Below are 14,804 nucleotides of genomic sequence, written 5' to 3' on the forward strand. Positions count from 1 at the left end.
TGGATACGGTACTTGACCACGCTGTACCTGCTACCTAGCTCCATTAATAATGGTTAATTGGGATGTCTTTAGGTACCTATCACCTATCTTTAAATTCCGACGAGAAGCTCAACATCCATTCTTTCAATCTTCAGACAACTCAGACAAATCAGACAACTTCCTCTCACCATACCCGTTAACGTTTTGCTCTATAGGGCAATAGTTTACCTCTCTCAAGACGATACGACTAAATCAAATGTGATCTTATTACTCATTCACACTCTTTTCTTCCACGTAGCCACCGTCTTAACGACGATCGCTGCTTTACGGTCGTTACCTCGCTGAACAGGAAATTAAAAACGATTTACTGAGCATACCGAACAACTAACTATTAGAACAACACGCAACTCAATCAATCGCAATGTCTCGCAAACCGGTACCAACTACGACAAACCCCGACGCCCACAATGCTGCGCCCGCCGCCATGATCCCAGACGACGTGTGCCCTGTGTGCCGACGGCAGAAGTACTTCAACCCCGACCTCGAATTCCTCATAAACCCCGAGTGTTACCACCCAATGTGCCAGCGGTGTGTGGAACATATTTTCGGTAAAGGACCAGCGCAATGTCCACACCCGGGCTGCATCAAGACCCTCCGCCAGCGCGGCTTCCACTCCGCCTTTTTTAAGGACCTCAAGGTCGAGCGGGAAGTAGACGTCCGCCGACGCGTACAAGCCGTGTTCAACATGACCGAAGACGACTTCGTCTCGATCCGCGATTACAACGATTACCTACAACAAGTAGAGGACCTAACCTTCGACCTAGTCCAAGGCGGTGACGCAGACCGTAAGGCCGCGGAAAAGAAACTCCTCGCGTACGAGCAGAAGCACCGCGAGGACATCGAGAAGAACAAGCGTCGCGGCCGCGAAGCCGAAACCATCCGCAAACAGCGCTCCGCCGCGGACGCCGAAGCCGCGCGCCAGCGCCGACTAGAAGAACAGCGCGAAGAAGAGCGCGCCCGCGCCGAAGAAGCGAGCATCAACGCCGAAGTAATGGAGGCGCTCGCGCGCGGGGAGCCGGGCTCGGCAGCGGAAATCCAAGCGCGCATCGTCGCACAGAAACGCGCGCGTGTCGCCGAGATCGCCGGTTCGCATTTCTCATCTCTCATCAACACCTCCTCCAACCCCACGAAACCGCGCCCTGGCTCGAACTTACTCTCGATCCGCGGCCTCAAAGACAAGAACGCCCGCGACGAGGACGCGGAGTACTACCTCCGCCCCTACGACCCCTTCGCGGGCTTGGATCTCCAGCCCTCCCGGTACAAGCTACGCAACGCCGGCGCGGCGTCCGAGTACGCTAACCCGTGGCTTGATCGCGCGCGCTCCGCGGACGATCATAAGGTCCCGGGGTATAGCACCCAGGAGTATGTCGCGCGCGCTATGTTCGAGGCGTTTGCGGGGTTGGGGGTTGTGGTTGGGGAGGAGAAGGCGGATGCGGCGAGGGCGGTTGGAACGTCGGGCGCGGAGGTCGCGGCTAAGACTGGGAGGACGGGAGGCATGGATGTGGATAAGGGGGTTGGGAGGATGGATGTTGATGATGTTTTTGTTTGAGAGACGAGCAGGCGGGTTATGCATAGTATACCCAAGCAATTAACCTCGTAGACGGAAAAGGGACGAGGAATAGGAACAGGGCACATTTTCATTTATTCGAGTGGCATTTGCATGGCGATGGCGTTGGGGCTTACATATGCCATACCAAGACCTAAGGATAGGTCTTGGTTCTGTTACAGATAAAGTCAAAGTCGGAGTTATGGGGGTACCATGAATACATTGATGCTCTTGACTGTTGACTTTTGCTTATAAGTGTTTTATCGTCTCCATTATGGTTTCCCTGTAGACGATTTGGTGATGTTTAACAGGAATAAAGTATTGCGGAACTACCCCTTATTATGTATTACGCATTACGCTCCTACTACATCTCGCTAGCACATATCCATGAATCTTTACCTACACGACAACTCACAGCACAACAAAACACAACACACGATTATGCACAAAACCAAGACCTCCACGACATTAACGTAGCTAGATATGCTATGTCATTATACAATAGCCTACTATTAAACGTGATTTGCTTTGCAAGGTGTCCGTCAAGTTTAAGTCAACCGACTTTCCTCTCCCCTTCCCCCTCACCTTCCTCTTCCTCTTTCTCCCCCCTTTCTCATTGAATAGTACAAGGTTTATTTTCCGCAGCATGAAGATCGATAAAAACCTCCATCACCACCAATCTCTCATCCGCAGTCAAAGTCGCGAATCCGCCATCTGAGATTCCGCCTGCTTTTCTTTCTTACAAGAATCTCCTTTGATAAAAGGGGTAGGTGGTTAAAGCAAAGTAAAGCAAGGCTGAACGGGCCTGTTCGATGATTTGTTTCTTTCTCTTTTTCTCCAACACACACTCTCAGTAGGACTTCGTATCCGCTTGTTTATAGAGGATTGGTCCGGTAGGAAAATTCCCCTGTTGGTTACATTTATCTAACTCACTATTTTCCCTTCCCATTCTGGAAAAGTCCTGCATGCAAGGGCGAAAAGCCATCAAATCCAGAGAAAACGCCTCGCTCTATGCGCACTTCGATAAATTAGCAGGCTTCCCCCCACGTAACTTGTTGCATTGATCTTTTACTTCCATCCTGTTTGACACTTATACTCCCAAAGTTACCTAATGATGCCACCCTATTGTTGCCAGGGTGTCTGTGTAGCAGGTCGAGGGAATACCGGCATCGTCTCCATATGATCTAGCCCTCCACCAAGTGGCTGTTGTCCGTGCTGCCAACCCATCCCTGTTTGATGATTCACGAATGCGCCCTGCCGGAACGGATTTGTGCTGCCGGTTGGTTGCGGCATGAGGCCACTGCTCGTCTGAGGTCTCTGGGGTTGAGTTGGTTGAGCCTGAGGGAGATTCTGAGTCTGGCTGAAATTCCTGGCAAATGGATTTGTTCCGGTCGTGGCTGACTGAAGTGGTGCTTGAACTGGGGCTTGGGGAGGTTGCGACAGGAAAGGAGAGGTCGATGGAGGATTTTGAAAAGGTGTTACAGCTTGAGGGGATGATCTAGCGAAGGGATTGGTGTTCTGCCGAGTTAGGCTAGTAGCTTGAGTTTGCGGGCTAGTCGGCGCGCCAAATGAGTTGTTAGGCATTCCAGTCGGATTCGCCATCAGCATAGATGCCCTAAAGGGATTCGTGATCTGCTGGCCAGGCATTAGACCAGGTTGCAGGCCCGTCTGCATGCCCGTCTGCATAGGAGGCGAAAGAGTCCCAGGTTGAAATGGTGCAGCAGAGTCTTGGGGTATAGGGGGGAGGGTGTTTGGTGTGAAAGACGGCTGCGGCTGTGGCGTGAAGCCACCGAAACCAGCCCCGGTGAAACTCGGTTGCATCTGATTCGGCACCTGCTGTTGCTGAGAGAACGCACCGACGTTCTGTTGTTGAAAAGGGCTATTATTGGGCTGAAACCCAGTTGGTTGGGATACAAACCCATTGGCTTGAAGCTGGCCGGTCTGTTGCACCGCAAAACCATCGTTCGAGGGCCAAGGGTTTCCAGTAGGCATTGGTTGGTTCACTTGGCCTATCTGATGTTGTGGCTGATTATTCGGGTGGACGGCCATAGAGGTTTGATTCTGCTCTATCGAGTCAAAGAAATCGATGAGATCTGGATCAGGTCCCTTGCTAGTTTGTGCTGGTGCCCCCGAAGTAGATGCGGCTGATGCTTTTGCTTTTGCGGCGGTTGATTTTGAATCTGTAGTGCCCTTGTCGGTTTTCGAGGACAGTCCAGTACCACCTTTCTTGGCGTCAAGCTCGGCTAGATACTGTCGTCGGTGGGTTTCGAAGTCGGGATCCTCCAAATATTCTACCAACTGACGTCGAAGGGTAACTGGAGCATGCTTCAGCTTAGGTACCTCAACCCTAGTGTGAGGCTCCCATTGCCTTGCCACAGATAGATATTGCACGACATAGTCTGTCTGTTTCGTGAAATTCTGGTAGATGCCCAAAGCCCTCTCTGCATCCACCTTCGACATTTCAAAGAAGTGCCCTGGATATTATTAGTCTGTGACAGGTATACCGAATAGTGGATGTTCTTGAATATACCTAAGAGATTGATCATGGCTTGATTCAACACTTGGAATAGCGACAACAGATCAAGAACCAGAAGTCGAAAGACGGTGATGGTGATTTCGTTCTCGGGGTCTTCAAGAACCTATTCAATGTTAGCGCCACCAATACATCATTATAATGGCAGACATGGATCACTTACGTCGCACTTCAGGAGGGCGGTAAGTTGATGCTGCACAACTTCGGTTTGCCGAAGCAGCCCCTTCTCAACGGAAAGCTTTTCCAATCTTGTCTCTTTGCCCCGAACCCAATCTACTCCCGTCTCCCTAAATGCACGCACTCGTTCTGCTAGATAGCCGGCATAGTGTCGTATATTTCGGCCCTGGATTTGAGCTGCCATATGTATTAGGATATTACCTCACGGTCAGCGGATGACGCGGACAAGATACTCACCATCGGTAAATGAGCTAATGGCTAGCGCAGTTCGATGTTTCGCAAGATATCCTAGTGTCGCGTCTGGGGAGCCTTCTCTGATCATCAAGTGAATGGTGATCAGGCTCTTGAGTACGACGGTCCATGTTGAGTCTCGCAACCGAAACTGGAGCGCTCGGAAAATCTCTCCTACTCCAGCTTCGCCTGAGTGGGTGGCGATGAGAATATGTTCGATATATTTGGTCTTCGGAGGAGCAGCCTAGTTAAGAATACTACCGTTAGCCGTTTTGTAACGGGTTGTATGCTGATACGTGGCGCATCTCTGACTCCCATCATACTACCATCTCATCTGCCATACGCCATACACCGTACACCGTACATAATAATACTCTGATGTGGACTAACCTTTATCTTGGTTGCACCCTTCACCGACTTCTCGAAAGAGCTAGACATGATGCCGACCTCGTGGTCTTGGCTAGGTAGGTTGAGGTCAAGCCTCAGCTTCTTGATTCGTCTTAAAGGGCGTAACTCGCAACTTTGGCGGGTTAGGTATTGGCGGACAACCTAAGGTCGTGGGGTTCGTGGTCTACAAGGGGAAAAAGAGGAGTTCTCGGAGACACCAAGAGGAATTCGTAGGATTGTTTGTCAATGTCGGACAAAGGCGACATTCATAATCGGGGTGCGACGTCACGGTTGATCGGCTTCGTGGCTGATGGAATTGGGTGGATTGACGGGATTCGTGAGCGTGGGCATAGACTGGCGACAGGCGACAAAAGCGATGGGCGATAGGCGGATGAAGGGTCGTTACGGCTGTTCCATTTCGAGTAAAAAGCGTTTCCATATAACTACTAATACATTTAAAATCTAATTCGCAAATGACTGAAAGTGTCGAGTTAATTTTTTGTCGATTGCTGGCTCGATATCTTTCCAGTCCTAGTCATTAAAATCTATCGAAGCGGAAGATGGAAAGTTCAAGTTTCCAGCCGCGAGTAACGAGTTGGGAGTTGTCTGTCGGGATATCGGGCTCCTAATCCAATTTAAGGTTCGGTCCATGTCATCTTTTACCCACTATACTTAAGTACATCCTATCCACAGCTCAGGTACGATGCCGCTCGATCCATATCGTACCTGAAATCCAGCAACGACAGGAGCGATTCATTTATACAACGCTACTTGATTCGTAATAATGTCTACCCTCCTTCTCTTTTATAGGACGTTATTCTACATCATGGAGTATGAGTTTGATGGAATATCTGCACGAATTATATGCGGAAAATCACATGCTCGTAGACACTTAATCATTGGTACGTTGAGCAAGGTACAAGGTACCTACCAAGGAGAAGGTCTATGTACCCTACGTTACCTACTGTGGTACCATTTGAACTGGATAGGAGTGATCCTAGCTATGAGGTCATTGCATTTATATTAATAAATAAAAGTAAATAAAAGTGTATGCAGCATCTAGCTACGGATAGCATAGACAAAAACAATTACCACATACACATTACTAAATAATCTTGGTAAATTTTGATAAGTTAGGCACACTTGTAGATGGTCTGTGTGCAAACACCCTTGGAGTCCAGGACCTAGAGATAGCCCTGCTCTTTGTGCACGAGATAACCATTTTTATATGGATGTATTAGGCATGAACAAACATCAGTTTATTGACAATACATTAAAACCAATTAGAAGTGCTTCCATACCGGCTACGCCCGAACTAACGTACATAAATGCAAAGAGCCAAACTGATCATTCCCTATGTGTAAGTCAACCTACCTAGTATGTGAGGACATGTAGCCAAGCTATCCTTGCAACAAAATAATAGAAAATGTTAGAACAAATAACAATAAAAGAATTAAGCCTTCCACTTTGTCAAATATTCATCAGAGTTGCTTTTTCGCGTCCGATGTAAACAAGGTCGAGGTGTGTCGAACGCTTATTTCATGATTCCAACCTCACATCACAACAGAACCACTTAAGCCCCGAAGGGAGAGTTCTGAAGCTCTGAGAGGAGGAACACATCATATTATACACGCAGCTTTCATCATCTAGAAAATAGCTGTTAGCAGAGAATTTTTATAATGGTTGTCTTGTGGTAGATAACTTACTTTTATTTGAATTGGAAGGATGAAGAAGAAAGGAAAAGAAAAGTTCCAAGCTTTGGCGGCAAGTTTCTTTTAGGACATGGATTTTTTGCGCCGGGTCGGGATCGAAATTGTCCGCCCAAACTTACGTAAGCCCGCTGCCACCTGGCACCCCTGTCTTGAAAAAAAATTGGAGCTCCAATATTCAAATGGTGCTGATATTTAGGTACATAGGTACATCAGATTTTATTCCTAAGGCACGTCATACGTTATTAGAGCTTCTCGCTCGAAAAAAAACTTACTTGAGATCCCCGAAGGTCTGATAAGCTAGATGAGGACTCAATGGCTAGGTTTCTCTTAATTTCATTACGGAATAATCCTCTAAGATGCATATCTCGTGTTCAAAGGCGGCCGCTAGCTCGCCAATGCCAGTCGATTTTTCAACTAGAGCACACAAGATTCATCCAAAAGGAGGCCACTCACGATGAAGATATTCCGGGGGATAGTTCTCAAAATAAGGTTCTATCCTTCCCGGATGAGATGAAGAAATACACATTCGAGGACCCGTTTCAGATTTTTGAAGAATCCTGTACGTTGTTAAAAGATCAACCACCAAAGAGGCTTGAGTTTGAAGTTGGGCAAGATATCGTGGTTTACGGCTATATTGGCAAGCGAAAAGACATGCGTTCTAACTTTAGCTTCTGTCCTTTTGAACATAAGGATTCTAAAGCTGATTTTCAGATTGTGTCCCAGTGGGATGACCCTGATTCCCGTCAATATTTCGCTCACCAAAATTTAAAGGCTATACCATCTTACAGTCCGGTTATGGTGATGGGAACTGTCCAGGAATCCAAACAGACTGCTACAGACCCATTAGTAGAAGCAAAAGGCTTGAGTAAAGTGGAACTTAAATTACAATACATACGATGTCTGAACACATTTCCCAAGGACGTCGCCGTGTCCAAGGATACTGTGTGGCCAGCCAAGTCACGTCACATGCAACTACGCTTCGATCCTTTTCTTCGAGATAGGTTATTTTTCCGTACTTGGGTCAAGAGGTCATTAGTACACATTTTATCAACCCAAGAGTTCCTCGAAATTGAAACACCAATTCTCTTCAAGTCGACTCCGGAGGGCGCTCGTGAATTCTTGGTTCCGACCAGGAGGCAGGGTTATGCGTACGCGCTGCCGCAGAGCCCGCAACAGTATAAGCAGACTCTCATGGCTGGCGGTATCCAGAGGTACTACCAATTTGCCAAGTGCTTCCGTGACGAGGACCATCGTGCCGACAGGCAACCCGAATTCACCCAACTAGACTTAGAGATGGCCTTTGCTACTGGGAGGGAAGTCATGGACCTTCTTACTATGATGGTTACTACTCTTTTTACCCGACTTCATAGACATTGGAAAATAGTAGAAATTAACGGCATACGACATCCAGTGCGCATCAAGGAGATGGTGGGGAAAAGGGATTCACTAGAGACACCGGCTTCACCAGAGACTGGATTGGCGGACGAAATTAACACTCCGGAAATATCCAATCGCTTTCCAAGACCAAAGCCTATGACGATTATGACATACGAAGATGCAATGGGAAGGTATGGATCTGACAAGCCAGACCTGCGCATCGAATTACCCTGGGCATCAAATGTGGGTCCGACCTCATTTCAACATAAATATCTTACCGGCTAACATAGACAGATATACCAAATAGGGGAAAATGGAAAGGGTCTCCCTTCACGATTTACCCAAATGATATCTGACTTGCAAGATCCTGTCGTCGAAGGCTTTAGGTTTCGTCTGTATGACAGTCGTCCCAGCGAGTCCGTGAAATTCATTAGGGAATTCATGGACAACCTTCCCAACACTACACTCAAAATAGGCCCCGAGAGTGTCCCAGGCGTATTCGTCTACGATTCTAGTAAACCGCTCTACGGATTATCGGCTTTAGGTCACGACGGAGCCGAAGTTCTTAACGACATGGAGGATAGCTGGCCTCAATGCGAGGATGGAGACATTATCATCATGCACGCACGGAACGACGAGCCCCTATCCGGAGGATCGACGGAGCTCGGCAGAATTCGAACAGCACTCTACTGGGCTGCTGTGAAACAGGGCTTAATACCAGAGAATCACGAGTTCAAACTCCTCTGGGTCCACGGCTTTCCGCTCTTCTCACCGACGGGAGACGAGGTGGGACAAGGAGGCACAGCAGGAATCTGCTCGACGCATCACCCGTTCACGGCCCCGCTAAACGACGAGGATTTCAAAAATCTCAAGACAGACCCGCTCAAAGTCAGGGCTGATCACTACGACCTTGTCATCAACGGAGTTGAGATCGGTGGTGGAAGCCGGCGTATACATGTCGCCGAAGTTCAAGAGTACGTCATGCGAGACATTCTCAAGATGACGGACGAAGGAGTCAGCCAGTTCTCTCACCTTATCGACGCCTTGAGATCTGGATGCCCACCGCACGCCGGATTCGCGATCGGTTTCGATCGGTTGATTTCCGTGCTACTCGACGTGCCGTCTGTTCGGGACGTCATCGCGTTCCCCAAGACCAACAGAGGTGAAGATCTTCTCGTTGGTAGCCCGGCAAAGGTTACACCAGAGCAGAAGAAGACGTATCATATATTCGAAGAATCTGATATAAAACCTACTACGGAATAGAGGCGTGACTACAATGTCACATGTGTATATCAGACATAAAATGTACCATAAGGGACTCAATACCACTGATTTCAACTCTAGGATAGAATACCAGGCAATAGACGAGGGGTGTATAAAAACGAGCGATCAATTATCTCGAGTACGTCCTACCGTCAACTCGGACTGTATATTCTAACGAACACGCCAAAATACTGCCATTTTCCCTTCCTGTTATTGCACTTTCCTACATACTTCCGTAGACCCCTTCAAATAGACCAAATGCCCCTGACTACTTGATAGTCACCACACCCATATCGATTTCTCCATCCATCTGCTCATCTCCCTCTCCGTTCATTTCTCCATCTACATTCCCACCCCCATCTCTGCCAACTTCCACTTCTCCTTCCCCTCCCACAACCATATTCCCGTCCCCAGTCTCAATCATATCAACACCCCCATCTACACCCTCATCCCCATCGGTAGAACCAGAACCTTTCACCTCCACAAACTCAACAGGCAATCCCTCCTCATCACCCGGCATCCGGTACGTCCCACTAAGAGGCCTAGCATGGCGCGTGCGCTCGTCAATGATGTTCGAGGCGTCGATTGCGTCTTTATCGTCGCGGGCTTTGGGGGGCTACTGTTACCTAACATACTACTGGTAGATTTTTACTCGAGAGGGCGTGTAGAAAGTACATATGAGAGGGAGAGGTTGAGAAGGGGGCTGGGGAGGGGAAGGGGGGGCATATTAAGTGGAATCTCGATAATCTCGGCTTTCTTTTCATCGACGAGTTCCTGTGCGGGGATCTCTGCGTTCTCGTCCCCGGGACGTGGGATATACGGGGTGCCTGGCGCGGATACGGCGTCGGTGGGAGCGGGAGTAGGGGTTTTGTTGATGGGGGTCCACATTGTGCCTTCCATGGATGGTGAATTGGATAAGTGTTTAATGTTCGTATTCTTACAAGATAATAAGGTGTATGAATCTTGTGATGTGTGTTTTACGGATAGGATACCTCTCGAACATTGAGCGGCCATCCTGATTCTTATACACAACCCTCCACCCCTTTTCTTCCTATTCTGATATAGGCAACATACATAACCTCCAAAACTCTTTCGTCATCAACGTCATCGTTGACCCTCAATCATCCGATAGCCACGAACCCCGGCCCTTACCGTCTGGGGTATTGATGCAATTCACGATGGATGTCTTTATAGCCCTGGCTCTATCTCATCACCTGCTACATATGATAGCCGTCACGACGGCGGGCCAAATCCCTTAAACCGCCAAAGCATTAAAACGTTTCCGCATTTTAAGTTTTTCTTACGTAATCAAATTAACGAATTAATTCATTTTATTAAAAAAATTTTATTTTAATTTAAAAAGTAGTAGAAATTTAAGTATAAAGCTTTTAAAAAAAGAAAAATTATAATAATTTTTATCGTTTTAATTTTAATTAATATTTATTTAACGGGATAATATTATTATTTAATTTAAACTTTATCCTGTTTTTTTTACCGTTTAAAGTAAATAAATAATATTTTTTTATAATTAAATTAATCGTTATTAATTCCGGTAATATTATAATGTTAATTTTATTTTTATATTAATTATTATTATAAATGTTTTATTTATTTTTATAATTATAATTATCGGGGTTTTCTTTTACGTTAAATAATAAAAAAAAAAATAAATTTAATAAAATTTTTAATAAAATATTATATTTTTTAATATTTTTAATTATTTCGAATAAATTTTAAAAAAACTTATTAAAAAAATTAAAATTATTTATTTACTTTTTAAAAAATTAATTTAACGATAAATTAATTAAAAATTATTTAATAAAAAATATAATTAATTAAATAAATTTTTTATTTATATTATTATTTTTATTTAAGTTTAATATATTAAGTTTAATAAAATTATTTTTTAAAATTATTATTTTACGATTATTTTTAATATTAATATATTAATTTTTATAATATAATATAATTAAAAATAATATAATATATAAAATAATAAAATATATTATTTTATTTAACGGTAAAATTTAAATTTCGTTTATTAATTATTATTAATAATAATTTAATTAATATTATACGTATTTAAATATTAATTTACGTAATTTTTTTTAAATTATTAATAATTTATCGAAATATATTATTATTTAATAAATTATAACTATTAAATATTAATTAATATAATATTTATTAATTATATAATTATTAATTTAAATTTATAAAAGAAAATAAAGTTACGTTATTTTTTTATAAAAATAAACTTGCGAAAAACATTTAATTAAAAAATTAATAAAGTTTAAATAAACGATTATATAACGATTAAATAACGATTAAATAACGATTAAATAATAATTAAATAATAATTAAATAACGATTAAATAAAAATTAAATAAAAATTAAATAATAATTTTATTTATAAATTACCCGTTAATTTTTTTTTTAAAATAAATATTTTTAATAATGGTAAATCGGCTTTTTATGTTAATTATATTAAAATTAAAATATTTATATAAATTATACGTATTAATTTTAATATAAAAATCACATTAATGTTATTAAATTTATTATTATTAATATATAAAATAAACATAATAAATTAATATATATAATAAATTTATTTTTAAATATAACGTTATATATAATATTAAAACTTAAATTTATTTTAATTATATATTTAATATTAATTAATTATTATTAAAAATTAAATAAATAATAGAATAAATAAGTAATAATAAATATAAAAATTATATTTACATTTCGTTATAATATTTTTTAATTAAAACGTAAAAGTTTAAAAAAATTATATATATATTTATATTAATTTTTTTTTATAAAAGTTATTTAAAAAATAATTATTTTTTTTAATTATTTAAATTTTAAGTTTTTGTAATTAAGCGTAATTTAAAACCGGTAAAAAAATGTAATTTTTATTTTAATATATATATTAATAAAAATTAAAAAAATAATATTAATATTAATATTTAACGGTTTTTAATTAATTATATTTAAGTTTAAAATAAGTTTTATTAATAAATTAATATAATATAATTATTAATTAAATAATAATTAAACTTTAATTAAATAATAATTAAACTTTAATTAAATAATAATTAAACTTTAATTAAATAATAATTAAATTTTAATTAAATAATAAATTTATAATATTTACCGTAAAATTATTTAAAAGTTAAATATGGATTTTATACGTTTAAAATCGCATTTAATGTTTTAATTTATTAATTTAAGTTTTATATATTAAATGTTAAAATAAATATATTAAAAATCGTTTTTATTTTATAATATAAACGTAAATTATTTTATAATAAAATGTAATATTAAAAAAAAAAATTTATAAGTTATTTTTTTAATATTCCGTTTATAATAAAATATATTATTATTTATATAAATAATATATTTCGAATAAACTTAAACGGTTTAATTATTTCGTTAAACTAAAATAAAATAAACATTAATTAATAATTGTGAAATTATTATTTAATTATCGTTAAATTATTATTTAATTATTATTAAATTATTATTTAATTATTATTAAATTATTATTTAATTATTATTAAACCATTATTTAATTATCGTTAAATTATTATTTATTCATTATATAATTATTAATACGCGTAATAATAATTTATTTTTAATAAGTAATTTTATTTTTAATATTTTTTTTATAATAATAAAATTATAAATTACTTAAAAAATGTTTAAAAATAAAGTTTCGTATATTAATTATATAATATATCACGTATATAATAATTAAATATTTTAACTTTTATTATAATTAGTTTATATATATATAATAAATAAAAACTTCGTAATTATATTTAAACTTTTAATAGTTAATTATTTATTAAATATATTAAATTTTTTTTAATTAATAATTTTTCAGTTAATAAATTTATATTTTAAGTTTTTATTTTTTATAATTAAAATAATTATTATTAATATTAAAATTTTATTTTATTACATTAAATATTATATTAATAAATTCGGTTATTTTATAAAATATTATTAAAATAATAAATTTTTATATTATAAATATTATTATTTTAAAAAAGTTAAATTTAAAATAAATAATATTATATTTTAAAATAATAAAATAAAATAACGATAAATTTTAATATTATTATTTTAAAGTTATAAAATATATATATATTAATATTAATTATATAAACATTTACTTATATTCCCGAAAAAAATATTACATTTTAATAAATAATATAAATTAAAATTATAATTTAACTCGAAATATATTATAATTAAGTTTAATTATAAATTTAAATATTAATAAAAACATTTTTTAAAAAGTTAATTTTAATAATAATTAAAAAAAAAATAATAAAAGTAAAATTAATGCATATATATAATTATTAAATATTTAACATTTAATAAAATTTTAAACTTATTTAAAAAAATTATTATTAAATAATATTCATAAATCCCCATTAAAAAAAAGAAAAAAACTATAAATAATAAACTTTTAAAATATTAATATTTTATCGTAATTTAATTATATTTTAAAATCGATTAAAATTAATAATAAAATAAAATTTCGGGAAAAAGTATTAAAACGAAAAAAGTTTTTTATAAATACTTATAATAAATATAAAATAACTTATATTCGTTATTAACACTTTAAATATATTAAATTATAATTAAAAAAAATGTTTAATTAATCGAAATAAAATAAAGAAAAAAAATTAATAAAATATTATTTTTAAAATAAAAAACGATATTATAATAAATTAAAAAATAAAATATTTAACTTATAATCACGTGATTAAAAAGTATTATTATAATAATAAACTTAATAAAATACACATTTTTTATTTTAAAAATATATTATATAAATTTAAAACTAAAAATTTCCGTTAATTAAAATAATATTAATATAATGCGAAACAATTTATTTAATTTAAAAAATTTTTATAATATTTATTTATAAAAAAATTATTATTAATAAATAATTATATATTATTAAAATACATTTATATATAATAAACGCCTTTTAAATATAAATATATATAATTACATATTTTTTTATTTAAGCTTATATTTTTTATTACGTTATTTTAATATTTAATTTATAATTAAAATTTTAATTTACGTTAATCGCATTTTTTTTAATCGTTAATATTACTTTTTAATAATTCGTTTATTCCTTAATTAATTTTAAAAATTATATAATTTATAATAATATTAATTATAATATAAAGTAAAATAACACGTAATTAATTAATTTTTAATTAAGTTTTATAATAATTTTTAAATATAAAACATTTAATAATTAAATATCGTTAAAAATTAAATTTAATAAAAAAAACATTTTTTTTTATTTATATTTATTTTAAAATAACTTAATTAATAATAATATAATAAATATATAAAATAAATAATTATTATATTATATTAATTTTCTTTAAATATAAAATATATAATTTTAATGTTAATAATACGTAATAATATTAATCGTTTTTAATTATTTTTTTACTTAAATTATTTACGTATTTAAGTAATATAATAAATACGT

The 14,804-nt window shown here is 36.6% G+C and overlaps 4 protein-coding genes across 4 annotated transcripts; 2 read left to right on the forward strand and 2 right to left on the reverse strand.

Annotated features, from left to right (window-relative positions):
- Nucleotides 1-102: 102 nt before the first annotated feature.
- Nucleotides 103-1,820, forward strand: GGS22DRAFT_172507 (CDK-activating kinase assembly factor MAT1-domain-containing protein). The gene has a single exon (XM_047962775.1). The coding sequence runs from the start codon at nucleotides 401-403 to the stop codon at nucleotides 1,586-1,588; it is 1,188 nt and encodes a 395-aa protein (XP_047815419.1). The 5' UTR covers nucleotides 103-400; the 3' UTR covers nucleotides 1,589-1,820.
- A 269-nt stretch (nucleotides 1,821-2,089) lies between these two features.
- Nucleotides 2,090-5,561, reverse strand: GGS22DRAFT_172510 (ANTH-domain-containing protein). Its single transcript, XM_047962776.1, has 5 exons — nucleotides 4,917-5,561; nucleotides 4,533-4,770; nucleotides 4,282-4,472; nucleotides 4,116-4,224; nucleotides 2,090-4,059 (listed from the first exon to the last, which is right to left on the reverse strand). Exons 1-5 carry the CDS (start codon nucleotides 4,962-4,964, stop codon nucleotides 2,708-2,710), a joined length of 1,938 nt encoding a protein of 645 aa, XP_047815420.1. The 5' UTR covers nucleotides 4,965-5,561; the 3' UTR covers nucleotides 2,090-2,707.
- A 1,305-nt stretch (nucleotides 5,562-6,866) lies between these two features.
- Nucleotides 6,867-9,482, forward strand: GGS22DRAFT_59765 (tRNA synthetases class II-domain-containing protein). The gene is made up of 2 exons (XM_047967503.1): nucleotides 6,867-8,245; nucleotides 8,297-9,482. The coding sequence occupies exons 1-2, from the start codon at nucleotides 6,938-6,940 to the stop codon at nucleotides 9,263-9,265; spliced, it is 2,277 nt and encodes a 758-aa protein (XP_047815421.1). The 5' UTR covers nucleotides 6,867-6,937; the 3' UTR covers nucleotides 9,266-9,482.
- A 51-nt stretch (nucleotides 9,483-9,533) lies between these two features.
- Nucleotides 9,534-10,153, reverse strand: GGS22DRAFT_196498 (uncharacterized protein; the record flags this gene model as incomplete). Its single annotated transcript, XM_047965837.1, has 2 exons — nucleotides 9,534-9,881; nucleotides 9,941-10,153. 2 exons carry the CDS (start codon nucleotides 10,151-10,153, stop codon nucleotides 9,534-9,536), a joined length of 561 nt encoding a protein of 186 aa, XP_047815422.1.
- Nucleotides 10,154-14,804: the final 4,651 nt, after the last annotated feature.

This window comes from Annulohypoxylon maeteangense (genome assembly GCF_022496945.1).
Source record: "Annulohypoxylon maeteangense strain CBS 123835 unplaced genomic scaffold GGS22scaffold_19, whole genome shotgun sequence".
Lineage (NCBI taxonomy): Eukaryota > Fungi > Ascomycota > Sordariomycetes > Xylariales > Hypoxylaceae > Annulohypoxylon > Annulohypoxylon maeteangense.

Bases quoted from the DNA above. Each gene is read 5' to 3' on its own strand.
- GGS22DRAFT_172510 (XM_047962776.1), bottom strand. From the start codon at position 4,964: ATGTCTAGCTCTTTCGAGAAGTCGGTGAAGGGTGCAACCAAGATAAAG. The intron at 4,771-4,916 runs GTTAGTCCACAT...ATTCTTAACTAG, and splicing joins AGGGTGCAACCAAGATAAAG to GCTGCTCCTCCGAAGACCAA. The intron at 4,473-4,532 runs GTGAGTATCTTG...TACATATGGCAG, and splicing joins CATTAGCTCATTTACCGATG to CTCAAATCCAGGGCCGAAAT.
- GGS22DRAFT_59765 (XM_047967503.1), top strand. From the start codon at position 6,938: ATGGCTAGGTTTCTCTTAATTTCATTACGGAATAATCCTCTAAGATGC. The intron at 8,246-8,296 runs GTGGGTCCGACC...TAACATAGACAG, and splicing joins AATTACCCTGGGCATCAAAT to ATATACCAAATAGGGGAAAA.
- GGS22DRAFT_172507 (XM_047962775.1), top strand. From the start codon at position 401: ATGTCTCGCAAACCGGTACCAACTACGACAAACCCCGACGCCCACAAT.